This window comes from Barbus barbus (assembly GCF_936440315.1).
Source record: "Barbus barbus genome assembly, chromosome: 7".
In the NCBI taxonomy this organism is placed as follows: Eukaryota; Metazoa; Chordata; class Actinopteri; order Cypriniformes; family Cyprinidae; genus Barbus; species Barbus barbus.
The window spans coordinates 27,291,711-27,312,453 of record NC_136735.1 but is presented as its reverse complement, the minus strand read 5'-3'; the positions used below and the strand labels follow the sequence as shown (position 1 = coordinate 27,312,453).

General features: G+C 36.8%; 1 protein-coding gene across 1 annotated transcript in view; it reads right to left on the bottom strand.

Annotated features, from left to right (window-relative positions):
* LOC306872554 (melatonin receptor type 1A-A-like) overlaps window positions 1-3,249 on the bottom strand; it is a 64,120-nt gene extending 60,871 nt beyond the window's left edge. The window contains exon 1 of the mRNA XM_079421161.1: window positions 2,863-3,249. Within this exon, the coding sequence (XP_079277287.1) occupies window positions 2,863-3,046 (184 nt within the window). The 5' untranslated portion in view covers window positions 3,047-3,249. The remainder of the gene's footprint in view (window positions 1-2,862) is intronic.
* Between the last annotated feature and the right edge of the window lie 17,494 nt (window positions 3,250-20,743).

The following is a 20,743-nucleotide window of genomic DNA, read 5'->3' as shown; positions in this document are numbered from 1 at the left end:
ATAAATGTGTGGTCAGATTTATCAATTAAACAAAAAAAAGTCAAGTAGGGAGCTAATGTGACATTTTTAGTGTCTTTAGACATGAGATTTGCTTAAACATGTAGGGTATTGACAATCAATGAATCAAACAATCAATAAATCAACCAACCAATCAATATGGTATTGAAAAGGAATAACATCAATCTCTCTTCTAAACTCTCATGTTGTGTTTTGTCATAAATTGACTAAATTAAATTGCTTTCATTACAAATTGAAAAGTCAAAGAGGGCGTATATAAGATACCGGTGTTCCAAATAAGGCCACTACATCTTTATAATGTAATGATTCATATTTTTTTTTAAATGAACACTTTTTATTTTAATTAATGTTTGATGAATTGGCCTTACTAATTAAATAACTTGATCATAAATGACTAATATGGATTACAGACATTTTCTAGCATCCATTCAACAATAACTTATGTTTTTGTCAGGGTGTTTCTTTAATCTTATCATGGTCTCTCTTACCTGTTCTTACATTTTCCCTAATGAAAAAGTTTGCAATCTCTCTGACAGTCTCTTTTCTCCAGATGAGCAATTATCCGGTCTTCCACTGTCTGTCTCAAGGGCTTTCTATCATCAGTCAATAACACTCTTCCAACCCACCTGACAAAAAGTACAAATTCAGATACATGATATTGCATGATAAATTATCATATCAGTTTCATTTGATTTATTGACCTCTTAAAATGTGTAGGTTATCACTACTAATCCAGTTTCATCACTGGATTCTTGTAAAACAGCATATGTGGATGGCTTCTCAAACAGTAACTTATTTACAGTGAACTAATAAATAGCTTCCAGATTGGCAACACATTATCCCAAAATAACTCAAGAAGTAAATAAGTGCAACAACAAATGTGCGCATTTGCTGTGAAACAATGTGGCACAAGGGTTTATCAGTGTCATTTTATCTGTATATGCACTGCATTGCGTAAGCACGTGTATATTTGATTCATTTGATTGTTGTGGATTAAAATCAAGTAGAGGATTAAAACTGTCATTCTGAATGAATGAAAGCAAGAATCACGTGTTCCCTTGGCGAACTAGAGACGCACATGCGGCAAGAGCGGTCAGCGCAAAGACACACGGGACAGTGGAGAGTGCGTGAACGCTCCATAAACTTTCCTACGTCCCAAATGTCCGCGCTCCCAACACACATTTAATGAGCACCTTGGAAAAATGTCAAGATCCACAATGTGGGTCAAAGCTTAATTAAATTGACTCTGTTTTTCTAAGGAGTCTATATGAGTCATGTTTTCCAGTACTTATCTGCTAATATTCAGATTTTGGACAGGTTTCCTGTTCGTGTGTTATTTTCTCACTCTGTGATTGACAGGACAAGAAACACAATCCCATGGCACATCATACTGATGTGGACAGATGAATGCCAAAATAAACTGCCATAAATCTGGCACAGCACGTCAATTTTCCTAATAGAACAAACAGCTCTGTGTTCAGATCAGAGTTTAAAGCTCGGATATGTGCCTAGACAATCTCACAAGATGAAACCGCAAAAGAGAGGGAAGACCCAAAGCACAGCTGCTGACAGGTACACAGATATGGAGTCCCCAAAATAATTCATTTAACTCTTTAGGCACTGAATATTTTCCAGGGAGACAAATATGTTTACGATCCCTTTAACAGTTATTTCTAATGTGTAAAAGCATGGAATTAAAAGCATCATAAATACTAAACAGACCCAAATCTGTAATGCAGTTACTGATTCTGAATGGTAAATATATATATATATATATATATATCAAAAACAAAATAAAAATTAACACAGGGAGAATCACTGGACTGGAGCAACCAGATTAGGGTTAGGTCGCTTGCTGAAGGGTTCAATGATGATGGCCCTTGGATTGCCTTATGTGGGGTTCAAACCTGCAGCATTTCACTGACCAGCTCAGGTTTTTTTTTTTTTTGGGGGGGGGGGGGGGGGGGGGGTTAACCGCCTGCAACTTTGGTGCCTTAACAAAATAAATACTGTAGAAGTTTTGAATAAATACTACTGCTGTTGCTGTTACAGGAAAATGGTTTTGAAAACAAAATAATAACCTTTGTCAGACATGATCTGAAAGGTGTGATGGAGATTGAGCAAAATGTGTAAGATTATCACTGAAATCATCATATTGTTTATAATAGTGGCCTACACATCTTTTGTTACAATAGACATCAGAGTTCACATTTTACATTATGACTTATCTTACTAATGGCATCTCACAAGTTCATTTGAAAACAGGAGTGATGTAAGTTTAATAGCAAAATTCATCCACAAACATAATGTCCCTTGTCCATATTACATTTAAAAGTCCTGTTATTAACAAGCTGTGTTTACAAAAATTAGATGTTAAGTACATGTCGTTAATTGGTACTATTACCTTGTATTTATAATTACATTGTAACTGGAATGTACAGTGTAGAATCAACCAAATCAACGTTTTATTTGCTAAACAAGTTTTATTTTCTAGTTGTGAGCGCTGATATTCATGTTCATTGTGGTACTTTTGCAAATAATCGTGCGTAAAACACGCGCACATTTTAAATTTAAAATGCAATTTGTAACTAATTCTGCAGTATATTTAGCGTTAAGGGGAAACACTGGTGTACAGATTTCGACAACACCTGCGATGCCATTTCAGGGAAATACAAACGTGCGCGTGTATCAGAGATGCTTGCGCGCTCTCCTTTCTGATTCTGCCTGTCAGCGTTGTTTGGTTTTTTCCTTGTCTTCACGCTTTCAGCGCAACATTTTAGCAGTTAATGTGAAATAAATGTGACACACGTGTCAAACCCGTGCAGGCTCGCGCGCACAACTCACCTGCGTTCCGAAGTTTCTTGTTTCTGTAGACGGAGAAAATCACCAGCAGGTTTCCTAAAATATCCACCACTATAGTGAATATGAGGAAACACCCGAGAGTAGTAGTGACCCAGGGCGGCCGGTGAAGTGCTTGCTCGCTAGGGTCTAGTGCAGAGCTGTTCAGAGAACTCCCATTCATAAACATTGTATATCTTCATGAAACTTTTCTCATTCAACAAAATAAACCGTGCAGTTCAGGTGGCGCGCGTCTCTCCGGTGGGATGTCATCTCTTCATGAGGTCTGGATAAGTTGCGCGCCCGCCCCGGACAAATTTCCTTGGTTCTCTCGTCGGGGCTTTCGTGTGTCGGGATCTGCACTTTTATGGTTATATGTGCACCCATCACAATGTTGTTACATGACATCCACGAGCAACTTCAAAAGCTTCTGTGAACATGCGAATAACTACAGCCTTGTGTGTGCTGCCACCCTGTGGTGGTCATCGGTAATGTTGCCTTCATTCACCTATTTCATCTCTTAGACACCCTTTTTCATCCCTTCGTTCATTATTACTTATCTGAAATAAAAGAAGCTTTGATTCTGTTTTCATCGCTCCATTCAGGAAAATGTAGGATAGATAGATAGATAGATAGATAGATAGATAGATAGATAGATAGATAGATAGATAGATAGATAGATAGATAGATAGATAGATAGATAGATAGATAGATAGATAGATAGATAGATAGATAGATAGATAGATAGGAGAAGAAAAAATACCCTAAATTAAGATAAATTGTCATAATTTGGGGTATTCGGTTTCTGGACAACTAGGCAAACTACAAAAATAAAGCATATTTTCATAGAACCTTCACAAGTCTTTGTGTGTCACGACTGAATATGGGTTTATAAAAGTGAAGGCATGTATCAACACATAAAAACGGGTTAGTTTTAATAAAAGGTCTAACATATTAGGAATACTTTTCAATTTTCATTTAGCATAGGCCTACCTGTTTACACGAAATTCTGCAAGTTTTTCATGTCAATTGAAAACCAAATATTCCATCAAATTCCTCAAAATCACTGCCAATGTTTACCCTTGTTTTACCCCCCTTGTTTGTCTCTGTGTATTTCGGCAAGTCTGTGCATTTTGGCTTGCACTTCTGTAATGGCATCTGAATTGAGTGCATTACTGCCTGTCCACTTTTCCGTCAATGCTTCAAGAGATCTACCTGCAAAGCTACCTGAAAAACTTGCGCAAGTGCACCTAGGGCAAAAGCGGCTTTAAACGCAGAGGATATATAGTCCACCATATGTTGATTTAATTTATTTAATAGAAGTTAATTGATAAAGAAAATCTATTTATGACATTATTTTTGACAGCATCCTCATTTTACAGCGTTTTTTTTTTTTTTTTTTACAGCACAAGTGCCTAAAAGTTTTAACTACTGTGGCTTTGCTAGTAGGTTTCTTGAAGCATCTTGGAAATGTTGCCACAGTTCTTCTGGATTTAGTCTGTCTCAGTTTGCTCTGTTTCTTCATGTCATTCCACACACTGTATAATATATACTGTATATATAGTATGGTATACTGAGAGCGTCCACACATTTTTATATTATTTATGAATATTTATATTGATTTTCTTTATTTTACATTTTATTTGAAAGATATTTTAAGTGTACATCTTTACTTGGTTTGAAATAAATGTATTAATAAATAAAATATGCTTGTTAAGTCATGATGTATACGAATACTTTTTCCAGGTCCAGGCCTCAGTGTGAAGATAAAGGTTCGGATCATGATTTTTCACAATTTGGACCTGGAAATGGTGACATGTGATGTCAGACTTAACATCTGAATAAAATAATAATTGAAGTGCATTGGACAGTGGTATGGTGAGAGCAAGAGGCAGAGGATTCTATGACGGCACTCATACTCTCTCATCCCCTTTTGTGACTGTAACCTAAATACTTAAAACGTCTCAAGGAAAGCAGGCTGTCTCCTCACCTTCAGTTCAAAAACTTGAGCTTGTGATGTCCCATCAGCACTCTACCCCCAGCAGAACTCAGATGTATCCACTGTTCAAGCTGCCTGTCAGCCTCCAGCCATCACGATGCAATTTTAATGCAGTGCTGCGCTGCTAATGGCTCCAGTCGTGAAAGCAGTTAATTACAGTGTCTCTCTGTCGCTCCATCTCTCTTCCAACTGTCAGGTGGTCTAAAGGGAGACTTAACTGTGAAAGATTTTTACATTTACAATGAAAAGACTAAGCATTAAACTCATGCAAAACTATTTGCTCCAGTTTTGCAGAGCATGAGATATTCCTGTGGAGGGAAAGCGAAGGTGAGGGGAAATGAGAGATGAAATGTTGTTAGCCAGTGTCACTGTGTTGAGTTAAATAAAATTTATATTTATAAAATCCTCCCTAAGAATGTTAAATCTTACACTCAGTGTCAGTGTTTGTGGTGTTTGTAGTCAGCATGAAATCAAAAGACATACATTTCACTTGTTCACTTTGAACCTCAACAGAAAGATGCAAAGACATGCAATGGGGTTTGTTTCACAGCATTAGGTAAAGTTTGCTTTAAAATGCACCAAAAGAGACTAAGAAACAAATGCTAATGTTGTTCACGTTAATCACAGCATCTTTGTAAAGTTGTGTGATTTTTGTAAAGTGTAATATTTTAATAACTCTAATTTTGTTTCTGTGAATATCCATCTTATTTTAATCTCAAAAACATGCCATGTGGGAGACAGCAAGACAACTCTAAAGCCTTCACCCACCTGTCACAGCAACAGGACACCATCACCCGTGTGTGTGTGTGTGTGTGTGCGTGCATGCATGTGTGTGTGCGTGTGTGTGCGTGTGTGTGTGTGTGGCTCAAGGAGGAACACATGAGAGTTATAAATCAGAACCACATTAATAAATAATGACATACTCATATTATGCTCATATATGACATATTATGCTCAAAACCATGAGACAATAAAATAATCTGATTTTGGCTTCACTCTAGATTAAATATGAGTTTCAAGTTCACATGTACAAACACATGTACAAACATGTGAACTAGTGTTTTTATATCAGCAATCAGGAGCTGCTATTGTTGACCTTTCTTTGACCTCCAATTTAGTTCTGCTTATTGTAGCACAGTAAACTTTGCCATCTACTGGTGAATAACTGGCATAAGAATGCTAACACATTTAGGACATTACTAACTTACTACCAAGACAAAAAAAAAATGTGCTGTATACAGTACAACATAATGATAAGATTAAAAGGTGATACTTACATAAATACATTTTTCCACATTAAAATAGAAATAGATTTATTTTCTCTACTGCTGTTTCCCACTGCACTTCATGTTTTGAGCTGGCGTCAATAAATATGATACAATAGCGCCCTCTGCTGTTTGTCGTATTATGGTGCACCTGCTTTGCCTAACGGTGCAGTGGCCTGAGGCTGCTTGGAAACTTTTCAGGTATTTTTGAGACAGTAGGCCTATACAGTGGATGTCAAGCAGAGGGTGATAAGAAAACAGAAGAGAGAGTTGTGCTACTCCATTGCAGAGAAGAAATGACAAAACATGTTAATAATAATTTGATTGAAATATAAATTATTTGAATCAAATACAAAAGAATACTTTTTTATAATAGTATTTTCAATTATGCAATGAAATTTAACTCATACCAGTGTTTAAATAAATATCATACCCCAAAAAATGAAAATTTGCTGAAAATTAGTCATCATCAGCGTATTCAAGATTTTGTTGTTGGAAAAGATTTAAAGAAATTTAGTATCACCAATGGTTCCTCTGCAGTGAATGGGTGCCATCAGAATGAGAGTCCAAACAGCTGATCAAAATATCACAAAAATCCACAAGTAGTCCACATTTGTTTCTTACAAATGCACAGCTTTTCATTTTGTAAGACATTATTTGATGGACTGGAGTCGTGTGAATTACTTGTGGACTTTTGTGATGCTGTTTATCTCAACTTAATAGTAAACTGATGGTAGAATTTGGTGCAAATTCAGAAAGTTTAAAAATGAGCTGAGTCAAAGTTCATTACAAACATAGCAATATAGTTCTAATACTACCTTCAAGTTATAAAAGTGTGAAATTCACCTTAGCAAGTCAAAGGAGTTGGACATTTTATTCTAGAAATGGATAGAGCATTGTAGGTTTGAAGTTAAAATCATTTAAAGATGAATTTGATACAAACTCATGTCAATTACTTTTAGATTTTTGTAATGCTGTTTCCATCACTTCTATTACAGAATGCTATTAAACTTGGGCACAGTGCACAATTTGAGATGTGATGGAAATTTTATGACAACTCAGATATGTGAAAAAAAGAAGCAGCACTAGAATTTAATTGCAGACTGTCAAGATGTTGACGCTACACTTAAAATGATTTTTGCATTGCCATAATTGGAATATCATTCTTACAGAAGCAAAAATATATAAATAAATACTGTTCTTGCAGTAGGAAATTGCTGACTGATTCTATCATTTACAGTATATGAAAAATGCTTGAGCCCAGCAGAAAGTCACAGGAGACATCAACAGTCCATTCTTACCCTGTCATTCTGACCTCCAGCATCTCCACTGCCCACAGATCATCTGCTCTGCTACACAAACATATGGATTACTGGATGTGTTTCCATGAACCTCCAGGTCACGTCTCACATATAAAATTCCAAAAAGAACTGAATTTACCTGGATTTTTAATCATACAATTCTTTATCATGACTTCAAGAAAGTGATTTATATGTGACATTCCTGAATATTAAGCATAAATCCAAAGGTTTTACATACTTTTCCCATTAGCTATGCATATGCATTGGAGAGACCTATGGAGAAAGCCAATAAATTAAGTCTGCAGACATCTGAGAAGAGTCACAGACATGCCTTTGAAGTATTTTTCATGTGCATTCGCCATATTTCTTTACAGATCTCTGAGCTTCTGTTGGATGTGGGGAAAACCAGCTAATGAGAGTCAGTTCCTGTGAAGTCATTCAAACTCACATTATATACAGAAAAGCAGTACTGAGGTACAGTGTATCCAGACATTTGAAGGCAGTGAAGCATTAGATCAGACAGCAGTGTTGAATGGGCAGAGTTTCACCAAAATGACGTTAAAATGCTATAGGTTAAAATGGGCTCTAACGCTCCTTATTGTTGTCTTTTCTGAGGTAAATCACATTAAATGACTGTTGACAAGGTGTTTTATTGATGGTATAAATGCTTGGAAATACAGTAGTATTTAACGTTTAGTCTATTCATTATTTGTAGCATGCCAACAACCCAGTAATCGCAATAAGTGTTTTGTTACTTACATATAACACAAATAGTATCCTTTAAATTTTGTCCATTTTATCATGAAATACAAACAATAAATGTGTTTAATTTAATTCTCTGGGCCATCCTTTCGGCAAATTCATCCGCAATATCCTTGGTGTTCAATTTTGTATACTCAATGGAAAGAATGGCTACTTTTGATAAAAGAGAATTAAAATGAAAGAGAGAGAATTAAAATGGTGCAGGTGTCACTGAAGCTAGATACAGTCTTTTCAACTAGCTAGCTACCAACCTCACATGCAATGCAGAGTTTGCACGTAGTTTTATAAAATGACGCAGTTCTACGGCAGCAATATAACAAATGCACACATGCAGACAACACAACCACAAATTAAGAATATGTTCCCTCGTTTTAATTAAAAGGTCCCCGTTGGTATAAATGAACATAAATAATGCACCCCTGTATTACCATATTGCACATTACTGTTCTAAAATTGAAGGTTTATGCATGAATTATTTTCTCTGAGCAAAGATACCTTTGAAATAAAGCTTTATGTCCTTAAGTACACAAATACACAACAGTCACAAATACACAGTTCTACAGAGGGGGCCCGAATGAATATGCTGTTCATAGGGCCCAGAAACCATAGCGGCACCCCTGATTAAACCCAGCCAGCAATGACATGTGGGGCCCAGATGAGGGCTTCATGGGCGGCAAATGTGGGCCCCATTATGGGCTTGCACCCGGGATCCACATTGGGGCCAGCCGTGGAAGCCCAGACGTACTAAAATTGGGACCTGTAAGGGTACTGCATGGGTCTTAATTGGGCAATTCATGTCAGACCGATTTGGGCCCCACCTGCCCAAATGGGTCCAAAGTGGGCTCTGCAACATGGCTACCCAGATGGGCTTTAAATGGGATCTGTAGGAGACTTATGTGGGTCCTAACTGGGCAATTCATGCCAAACCCATTTGGGCCCCACCTGCCCAAAGGGGTTTAAAGTGGGTTTGCACCCGGGATCCACATGGGGGCCAGCCATGGATGCCCAGGTGGGTTTTAAGTGGGATCTGTAAGGGTCTTATGTGGGTCTTAACCGGGCAATTCGTGTCAGACCCATTTGGGCCCCACCAGTCTGAAGGGGTTTAAAGTGGGCTTGCACCCGGTATCCACTTCGGGGCCAGCTGTGATTGCCCAGATGGGCTTTTAGGGGGACCTGTAAAGGGTCTTAACTGGGTAATTCATGTCAGACCCATTTGGGCCCCACCTGCCTAAAGGGGTTTAAAGTGGGCTTGCATCAGGATTCAACCGTGAATGTCCATATGGGCTTAAAGTGGGCTCTGTAAGGATCTTATGTTGGTCCTAACTGGGCAATTCATGCAAGGCCTATCTAAGCCCAACCATGCCAAATGGTTTAAGGAAACAATCTAAGAAAAATTAAAAACGAAGAATGAATACAAGTACAAGATAAATACAAGACACTTGATGCTTTGAACTGCAAGAAATATATTAAATTGAACAACAAAAATTATCTTTAAAAAACTATGTCATAACATACAGGTAAACTAAAAAATATATAAAAAAAACATCTCTGAAAAAAAACTCCAAAAAATACAATACAAAATACACTCATGATATATGACATTGAACAACAAACATAATCTTTAACAATTTAAATTTTACAACATACCGGTAAATAAATCAAAAATATATATTTTTTTAAAATCTCTGGGAAAAAAAGAAAACAAAACATCTCTCCAAAAAATACATCCAAATACACTCATGGCGTTTGTGTTGTCGACGCTCTTTTTTCTCTTAGGGCTCTTGCAGCCCCCTCCCCACCAACCCACCCGGCCACCCCCCACCCTTCCTCCCTCCCTCCACGCAACCCATCCACTCACCTGCTCATCCACTCACCAATATTCATCCAACCCACTTTCTCAGTCACTCACCCGCTCAAACCCTTGGACACCTACTCACCCATTCACCTCCATCCGACCCACTCGTCCATTCCCTCACACACACTCGCTCTCTTACTTGTTACGCCCCGTCTAGGGAAGAAGTGCAACATGAAAAGACTAGCACGAAACAAAAGATTTTCAAAAACAATATATTTATTGGGAGTTTAAATTCAGGAACCGACAAGGCCAAAATAACAAACAAAATGTTCTGGTTTTTAAACATCTGCCTTGCCTAATCAAAATAAAATGAAATAAAATACAATTCACTACCCTAACTTCCTAACACCAAAACAGAGAACAAAAGAATTCACAAACAAAAGAAAAATGGCATCAGGCTCCCTACTATCCCAATTTAGTATTTACAATATTAAAAAAAAAGTATTTACAAAGCCAAGCAAAAACCAGGTTTAAAGGGCAATCCAAAAATCAGTGTCAAACAGGCAAAATGGGTCAAATAAACCAGTACATCTTCGATACAGACACAAAACGAACAAAGCAAACGGTACTCACAATGTCACAACTCTCTAAATACACTCTCTCACAAAAACTCTGCACTATACAAAACTAACTGCTCAGTTCACAAGATGGCGAAAACAATCATGCTCCTGAGGAAGTGATGTCGTGACTTTTAAAGTTCCGTCGACCAATCAGGAGACAGGAACAATCAACCTGCAGGAGCCAATCGGATGGCTTTCCCTGGGGGGGGGGGGGGGGGGGGGGGGGGCAGAAACACAGACAGCCCAACACAGCAGAGGAAACAGAATAACCACAGGGTTGTAACATACTCATTCTCCTCAATCTAACCCATTCATCCATCCTCTCACTCATTCACTCACTCACAGACATTCTGTGCACTTGATTCACTCGCTCATTCACTCCCTCCACCAAATTCTCTCACTCATTCCGTGAACTCAGCTCACTCCCCCTCCCTCGACCCAACACACTCTCCTACAGTATCCTTGACTCACCCCACCAAACTCACTCCCCACACCACCCCGCACACTGACTTGCTCAACTCAACTCGCTAAACCACCACTTATTCGCCGACTCACTTTACCCAGCTCATTCATTCGTTGAACCTGCGACTACCCGCCAGCACCGGCCAGACAAGCACAAAGGTCCCCGTCATCCCGACAGGACCCCGCACCACCATAGCCCCCCAGAGAGTCCCGCAATCACCGCACGCCACCACCACCCTGAGACCGAGCCACCTAGAGGCGGTGGCCTCCACCTACAAGGTAGCTAAGGAGCCAACCTTACCCCCAGGACAAGCCCCCCACCACCACCCCACCAGGACCTGCAGATCGAGGTCCCTACACTTGTGTTCCTAGTTCAAACCAAACTTAGCGCATAAATATGCCATGCAGGACCCATGTATGTGTTCCCAGATCAAACCCATGCCCACTTGGCCCATAAATATGCCATTCAAGACCCATATATGTGTTCCCAGTTCAAACCCATGCCCACTTGGCCCATAAATATGCCATGCAGGACCCATATATGCATTCCCAGATCAAACCCATGCCCACTTGGCCCATAAATATGTCATGCAAGTCCCATATATGTGTTCCCAGATCAAACCCATGCCCACTTGGCCCATGCCTGTCCCTTATGGGGCCCATGTAATCAGCTCATATGGGCTTCCTATGTGGGACTCATACTACAAAACCTACATGGGACCCGCTGATTTCACCCAGCCAAAGCCCATGCCCACACAGTTCCCATGGAACCCATAGTTAACCCATCTGGGCCCCACATGTCATTGCTGGCTGGGAAATCATCTTGACAGTTCATACAGAGAGGAACATCCTGCAGCAGTGCAACAGCAGAAATTTCATTTTTAGTAAAACATTTTTTTTAAAAATCATCCAGTGCAGTAATTAGAGCTGTAGCCATTTGCCCTGCAGAACACAATGAATTATGTGAGGTTTCTCCGTCAGCCTGCCTTTAGCCAACGCACTAGCCAGGTTTTCTTTGACCAGACTGCTGCTTTTGGTAGTGGTTTAACTGGGCTCCCATCATCCTGCATTGATGGACTGACCCCAGCCTTACAGAGGATGATTTTGAGAAAGTGAGTCAAGAATTTGGAGCAGCAAACAGCTTTAGGTGGCTAACCAAAGACCTGTTCTTAACAGCTTATCACACGGAGGAGCCAATGGAAGCAGATGTTTCGTCTTCCCCTCCTCTCAAATCACATTCCCGTTCTTTGCCTGCATCTTTGCCAAACATGATCCACTCCCACAAGCGCTCTGCATCTGACGCCTTGCAGAATGGTATGTTACAGCAAAACTAGTGTTACGGTCTTTTATAATTCATTAAATCTTTATTTGTGTTCACTTTAAGGGATAGAATACAGAAGGTGTTTTGAAGATGGAACCACCCTGCAAGAGACCCTGCACTTCACTCTGCACTTCTTCTGTGTTAATGTTTATTTAAAGAATCTATATATTATTTATGCTTCATGTCCATTTCATGGATTCAAGCTTACTTAATTTTGACAGTCTCTAAGTTGAAGTATATAAGTTCTGTGCTATCCTATACAGCAAAAAAATATATTTTTTTCTGACTAGAACATATTTAGAAAATATCCTGAATAAATGCTGTAAACGGTATAGTATGGATGGCTTAAATATGTTTTTAAAATGTTCAATATATTTTATTTAAACTTTCAAATCCCAAATTATGTCCTTTAAAATTAGAAAATGCCAATAAAATTAATTTTAAATCTTAAAATACATTCTGGGTGAACTAAAAATGTATTGAATGTAATGAGCAGAGCAAAATGTAATAAGGAATTTACACAATTTATTTATCTACTTTCTACTTTACTAGTAATATATTTTTTGGCCATTTTTGAATATTTACATTTAATTTAAAAATGTATCTGAAAGTATACTGTTTTTGCTGTATGAAACTAGTAGGTACAAACGGATATATTGGGCCGCTCAAAAAACAGAGCAATGTTTTGAAAGAGACAAAAAAAAAAAAACATTATAAAGCACTGAAACAATGCTCATTTACATTTGCTTTCAAGCTATTTCTAGAACATTGTACTAAAAGAGTTCTTTTTCTCCTCCTGTCCTGTATGCCAACAAAATATAATGGCTGTCCTAATGGCCTGTCAGATAGCCAGACTGATCAGTAGCAGTGAATTCAGAGTCCTCAGACTTGTAGCGCACAGGAGGCGAGGACCTTCTTCTGTATTTCATTAACAGTATTCATGGATAAGGCACAGTATTTCACTGGGAACTTTCTGACAGGAGGTGAACAATAGATTATCCTGTCAGCCATGCGCAGCATTAATATTTGTCTTTGTGAACTCTAGCACTGCAGTCTAAGTGCTGCAGTCAGGGACATTTTCTTCTCTCTACGGGTGATGTGATGTTGGTATACAGTATGAACACTTGATCCTCTGCAGTGAATGGGTGCCATTAGAAAGAGATTTCAAACAGCTGATAAAAACACACGCAACTCTAGTCCGTGAATTAATGTCTTGTGAAGCAAAGAGCTATGTGTTTGTAATCCATCATTAACTTTAAATCACAGCTTCTGGCCAAAATAGCAGTCTATAATCCATAATAACACTTCCTCCAGTGGAAAAAGTTCATCCACTCTTTGTTCTCTCACATCAAAATCCACCAACATATTTGATTAGAACTGTTTTGAGTTAAAACAACGTTTTCCTCATAGAAGGCAATGTGGTAGATAAAAGACTCATATTTTAGTAATAAGTAAAAAAGTTACTGATGGATGTATTACAAACATCAGAATTTTGCTTCACAAGATGTTAATTGATGGACTGGAGATGTGAGGATTACTTGTGGATTATTGTGGTGTTTTTTTCAGCTGTTCGAACTTGAATTCTGACGGCACCCATTCATTGCAGAAGATCCATTGGTTAGCATTCTCTTCTGATGAAATCATCTGCATCTCCGACGGCCTGAGGGTGAGTACATAATCAGAAAATTTTATATTTTTGGCTGGACTATTCCTTTAGCACAACAAAACAAGTGTATTTTGTCTTTCAAGAATTTGCTCAGGTTACCATCTGATAAATATGCAGTCTTTCCTGAATAACACACACGTCCTTTAATGAATATGAACATGTGTGAATGTTATTGCATAAGATAACAAAGCATTGACTGAATGCATCAACTTACATATAAATTGGTCAATAAACAATTTATGGAAAATCATTCTGCTTGGTTCATGAAAGAGGCACAATTCTCATGTCTCTGTGCTCCTCTATTAGGTGCATTTATGAATCTCAAAACATACTGCAAATAAACCCCTTATGGTCCCATCAGGATTAAGTTCTCTTGGGATTTTCTTTTGCTTAACCACTCTATATTTTTATTTCAAATGTTCTGGGGATGAAAATTTATATCCTGTTCATTGACCACTACAGGGCAGTATAACACACTGTAAAATTTCAAATGTATTCATTTGACGTTTACTGTGTTTATTTTAAGCAAATTTTAATAGACTAAAACAGACACATAACCCAATTACATCAGCATGATATTACACCGCTTCAGCTGATGTCCTTTAACTGCCAACATGAGCCAGTAAACCTGCTTTTTCCAATGAACAAAAAAGTAACACTTTAGGATATGGACCAGTTCTCACTTGTTAATTATGATGCCTATCATTAATATAGTGGCTGTTTATGTACATACAAAGTGCATATTCTGCATGACCATATTCTACACCCCTAATCCAACCCAATACCTAAACTTAACAATTTCCTTACTATTAATAAGCAGCAAATTAGTAGTTTATTGAAGCAAAAGTTGTAGTTATTGGTTTGTTAATAGCTAGAATTGAACCTTAAAATAAAATGTGACCAAAAAAAAATGACAAGGTCCCAGGTCTTGAGTTTAATTTAAGATCCTCTCTGCTGGTAAAAAAGTAATTTTAGTATCATCTCTATATTTCAACCTATATACAGTAACTTTGTAATGGCAGCATGACAACAAAGTTTTATATAATTTTTAATAACATACTAATATTCATATTTTATTTCAGCTTTGTTTCAGTTATATATATATATATATATATATATATATTAGCTTTTGTTAACGATAACACTGAAGTTTGGAGTGATACGAGGAAGAGAATATGATAACAGAATTTTCATTTTTGGGTGAACTATCCCTTTAAATCTTCCTGAAATAAAATGACTGCATTGAGGGGAGTGAAGGATGAATGAATCAGCGATGAAGCTGCATCATTGACCCAGAGTTCATCTCATCCTTAACTCCTTTCTTCTATTGGTCACAGAGTGATACATGAGGGCATGACCTCTGGAACAGCATGGTCAGACGTTTGTCAGACCCAATAGTGAGGCTCCCCACCTCGTCCTGTCAGGTCTGATTTAGTTCTTCGGCACCAGAATCACAGTGATAACTAATGGGCCGTTGAGCCATTGCCCAGCAGACCTGCCGCTGGTTTGTTCATGCACAATACTAAAGCACTAACACAAGCCAAAAGACATTCTTTTACAGTTTAATAACCAAAAATAGTCATAAATCAAATAATACACTGTGGAATGTACTGCATAAGAAAAACAATTGCATGAACAGCAATTCATATTACAATAAAAAAATTGCATGCCTCCCATCATCATACAGGTAGCAAGCTGTGCACAAGTGAGAGATGCATCCATGATAAAACTACAACATATACATAACAATATGCAACAATATGCATAACATTTAAGAGAGATTCCTCCTGAGATCACAGCTTCCAGTATTTATATAAAAAAACGATGACAAATATAAAAAAATACACATAACAGTAGTGTACTCAGTTATAATGTTGCACAATTAGATGCAACTCATCCTCATGAATATATAAATATTCCAATCATAAATACTGTATGCCTGTGGGTGTGTTTAGCCAGATGTAATTATAATTAAAATCAAAGGAATTCTTTGACAATGGAATTAAATGGGATCATTTTTACAAACACATTTTACATTTTTCATACGATTCAGTTTAATACTGTCAAGAGTAAGTATGTGCTGTATTGTACACTGTACATTTCCACGTGATCATTTTTTCTTTGATACTGTAATATCATCTTATACTGTACATTCTCCAATATATATGGAACCAAAAACAAATGAAGCAAACCTGTGATTAGCCAATTTTAAAATATTTTCACCATTTACAAAAAAATTACTATAAGGACAGGTGCTGCTTCAGCTGAATATGAATATGGTGCAAGATTATAATTAATATATGGAAACTTATCAATAAGAGAAAACACATAAGAGGACCATGACACTTGACACTTTAAATATGCAATAATATATAAATAACACTGACCATCATGGTTTTAGATATTATTGTTTGTAATCTTGTTTGTCCCTCACAAACCAAACCAATACAATCCTTCCTTTGAAAATCGTACATGTATTTTATCGCATAAATCTCATAGCTGCAAAAGTATATGATGGCAGAATAAGACACTGCAGCAATAATGGTTTTACAGTTTCTGATATAAAGAATTTAGTGTGAATATTCTATTGTAAACAGTACGTGGTGCTCTCTTGCTCTATATTTTCTACTTTTAATAGCTCTGATCTAAATTGTTCCATCATTTCTTTCTGTTTCTTTTCATATGCTAATCTGTGCACTCCTGTTTCTTCATTTAAAACACTGAAATGGATCTTGGGGTTTAGAAAACTAGATAAAAATACCAAAACTGTTTTCTCTGACTTCTCAAGCTGCACTTTGTACTCAGTATGGGGTTTAAGAGTGTGCCACTAAAACACAAACGCATACACATGACACTTCTCTCGAAGACAAAGACAGTGATGTACAAGTAGATACACACACACACACACACACACACACACACACACACACACCTGACTAAAAGAGTAAAGGCAAGAAAAAGGAGGAAAAAATGAGAAACCCTGAACAGAAACGGATACCCTGAGTGGAAACCAGACCTACGCTTTGTCCAAATACCCAGACTTGTGATCTTTGCACTTGACCACTCAACAACTTTTATGATGTATTTCCTGTTTTTGGCCCAAGTGTTCAAGTGAGGATGAAGACCACAAGTGTGTCTCGAACTTTTCATTACCTGATGGGACACACTTATAGTGTTGTAAAAATGCAAGTGTTTATATAGCTTTAATTTTAAATACTTGGCATTTTAAAATCAACTTCTAAATTTCTGTTCAGTAGTCCCTATAACATGACATAATTTAATTTGTGGTGCTTCTAATTAAGTGATAAAAAGCGGTTGCAAATGTTGTACAAAATAAATATCACTACTACTCATCTTTGCACCAATAAAACGTCAAAACAGTTTTTCCAACCAAATTATATGGAATATCTAATTATTATGTTGATATTTAACATTGGAAAGGTGTCCGTGACCTCTCGCAAGATCTCGGCAAAAAGTCTCACGATTTATTTCCAGAACATGATGCATGATGGGATACACTTAGCCTCGAATACCGCTCCGAAGCAGTATTCCAGATAGTGTAGGTTTAGTATCCATTAAGGGCACTGCACTTTGGCATTTTGAAGACCTGGGACAGTCTTGCGCACTTACTTCCTGACGCACACACGTGCTCTCAAGTGGCCAAGACGGCAAGTGTGGGTATTTGGACAAGGCACTAGTTGTGCAAAATGAACAAGTGCACTGAAGAGATCCAAAGGGCTGGTTTAAAACTCTAAAGCTTAAATTCTCTACTGATCTGCACCTAACGGGGGGAAAAAAAATAGATCTCACCATCACAGAAAACGCTCTGTGTGTACTGCAAAAAATAATTTAAGTCAATATTTTTGTTTGTTTGTTTTACATCAATTGAACAAGATAAATGTACTTTGGAAGAAAAATAGAGACTGTTTTATTTTTTAAACACATAAGATTATTTTTCAAAACCCATTGGCAAATAGTTTTTCATTGTACATTGCAGAAACCTCACTGAATTTGGCTAGACTTATGCTTAAAACAAACTGCCAATGGCAGAACTATAATTTATTTCAGATGCAGTCTGAAACAAGTCAACGATGAGATGAAGAAACAAATTCGTCTATATCTTGGATGGCCTGGGGTGAGTACATTTTTAACAATTTTTCATTTTTGTCTGAACTATTCTTTTAATTTTTTTAACAATTTTTCTTCTTAAATTTTTTTTTTTTTTTTTTTTTTTTTTTTGAATGTTTATATATTTTACTTTTACAAAAAAAATGACAGTGCACATGAGGCAGGGAAGGTTATAAAAATCATAAATTTTGTACAATAACAAAACTGCACATTAAACGATTTCTCCAAACTGAATGTTCATGTCTCATGCTGATGAACTGATATTTGTGTATAGTATATTTTTCCATGTATCTGCAGTTCATTGAAAGAGATTGAATTTGGGATGTAAATCTAAATTGTGGTTAATCTGGGGCCTGTTTCATAAAACAAGTTTATTCAGTAAGCCAGGTTTATTTCAGTTAGTCTGACTTCTTGTCAGTTGATTTGGATCAAAATAAGTCAGGACTAACTGAAATAAACCTGGCTTATTTGGTCAACTTTTTTATGAAACCGACCCCTGGTCTTTTTGCCTTTGTTCCAATCCCCAGCAGAATTTATTTCCATTAAATGGACAGTGACCCAGAATCCAGCTGTTATTGTGGAGATGAATCACCATGCAAAAAAAGAAATACTATAAATAAAACATTGTGTAAGCCATGAGGAAAACCCCAACAATAACCATTATTTACAATGATCTTCTTTAATCTTTTGCTAAAGCTTTCCTTTGCCCGGCAGGGGAAAAGCATCTCAGTTTGTGTGGTTAACTTCCTCCACTCAGCACTGGGATGTGTTTCTAAATTCAAAAAAATAGAATGATTCAGAGTTCTGAATATGCATTATACCTAGTTATGATGTTCTTTCTCTGAGATTGAAGCGAGTTGGGGAATAAGGGCACAGTATAATGAAGGATTGTGTTACTCCCTTGCAGGTATAATTCCAATATTCCCATGCAATATTGCTGATATGCTCTGACTGTGTTTGGGCAGGTAAATTAAATATAAAGACATGCGCACTTACGATGGGCTGATAATGTTAAAGTGAATTCCACTCTCAGCATGCGGCCAGATTTCAATCTCTTCTATTTCTTCCGAATTTTGGTCCTTCCATATATAGCTTCTACCCACGTTCCTCTCTCCTATCTTTTCTCCCCATACTCTCCATTCTATTTACCCGTCTAATATAGACAAATTTGCTAGACTGTCGCAGGAGCTGCTCATTGATCAGTACCATTTGATCAAATCTCAAAATCTCTCTTTTCTACAACAGGCCTTTTCTTTTGACCTTGCCGTTCTCTTAAAAAAAAAAAAAAAAACCTCCATGAAAATCTCATCAAGAACCACTGTCACTTTTGATTTTACTGCTAAAGCATTAATAATAATGCTTGACTTTAAAATAGACGGAAGGAAATACACACACATACACTAGTTTTCTAGTTCTCTCTCCAGCACTCTAGTTCTCCCTAGAGACATTTTACTGCACTCCGGCTATTCTTAGACAACAGGCCATTTCTACAGAGAAAATTTGGCTGTGCACTTTATAGTTATGTTTTAATTGACTCTGAAATTTTTTTTTTTATTATTTCCACTCTGTTTCTTCTCTGTGATGTATTAAATATTGTAGTTGTAAATTCGGGTGATGCAAATAAGCTACTAAAGTAATGGTAAGTGTAATTATATATATATATATATATATATATATATACACACACACACACACACACACACACACACACACACACACATACACATGTATACAGTACTGTTCAAAATTTTGGGGTCTGCAAGATTTTTTGAAATGTTTTTGTCTTGTCAACACAAATACAGTAAAAAAAAAAAAAAAGTAATATTGTGAAAAAAATTATTACAATTTAAAATATTTAATATATAAATATTTAAAAGTTTTCTATTTGAATATATTTTAAAATGTAATTTATTCTTGTGATAGTAAAGCTGAATTTTGAGCAGTCATTACTCCAGTCTTAAGTGTCACATGATCCTTCAGAAATCATTCTAATATATGACCATGGACCACAAAACCAGTCATAAAGGTCAGTTTTTGGAAATTGAGATTTATACATCATCTGAAAGCTGAATAAATAAGATTTCCATTGATGTATGGTTTGTTAGGATAGAACAATATTTGGCCGAGATACAACTATTTGAAAATCTGGAATCTGAGGGTGCAAAAAAAATCTAAATATTGAGAAAATCACCTTTAAAGTTGTCCAAATTAAGTTCTTAGCAATGCATATTACTAATCAACAATTAAGTTTTGATACAGTAGTTTACTTAATATCCTGAGTTTTGGCATAAAAGAAAAATCTATGATTTTGACCCATACAATGTATTGTTGGCTATTGTTTAAAATATACCAGTGCTACTTATGACTGGTTTTGTGGTCCAGGGTCACATTTGCTCATTTGGAAACATTAACCTATATTATAATAAAGCTTTACTGACCCCAAGCTTTTGAACAGTAGTATATATGTTGGTGACAGTGTATAGGAAACATGAAACATGGAGGGATATATAGATAGATAGACGAATGGATGGACATAGACATTAAATTGAATAAACCCTGTTCATCAGA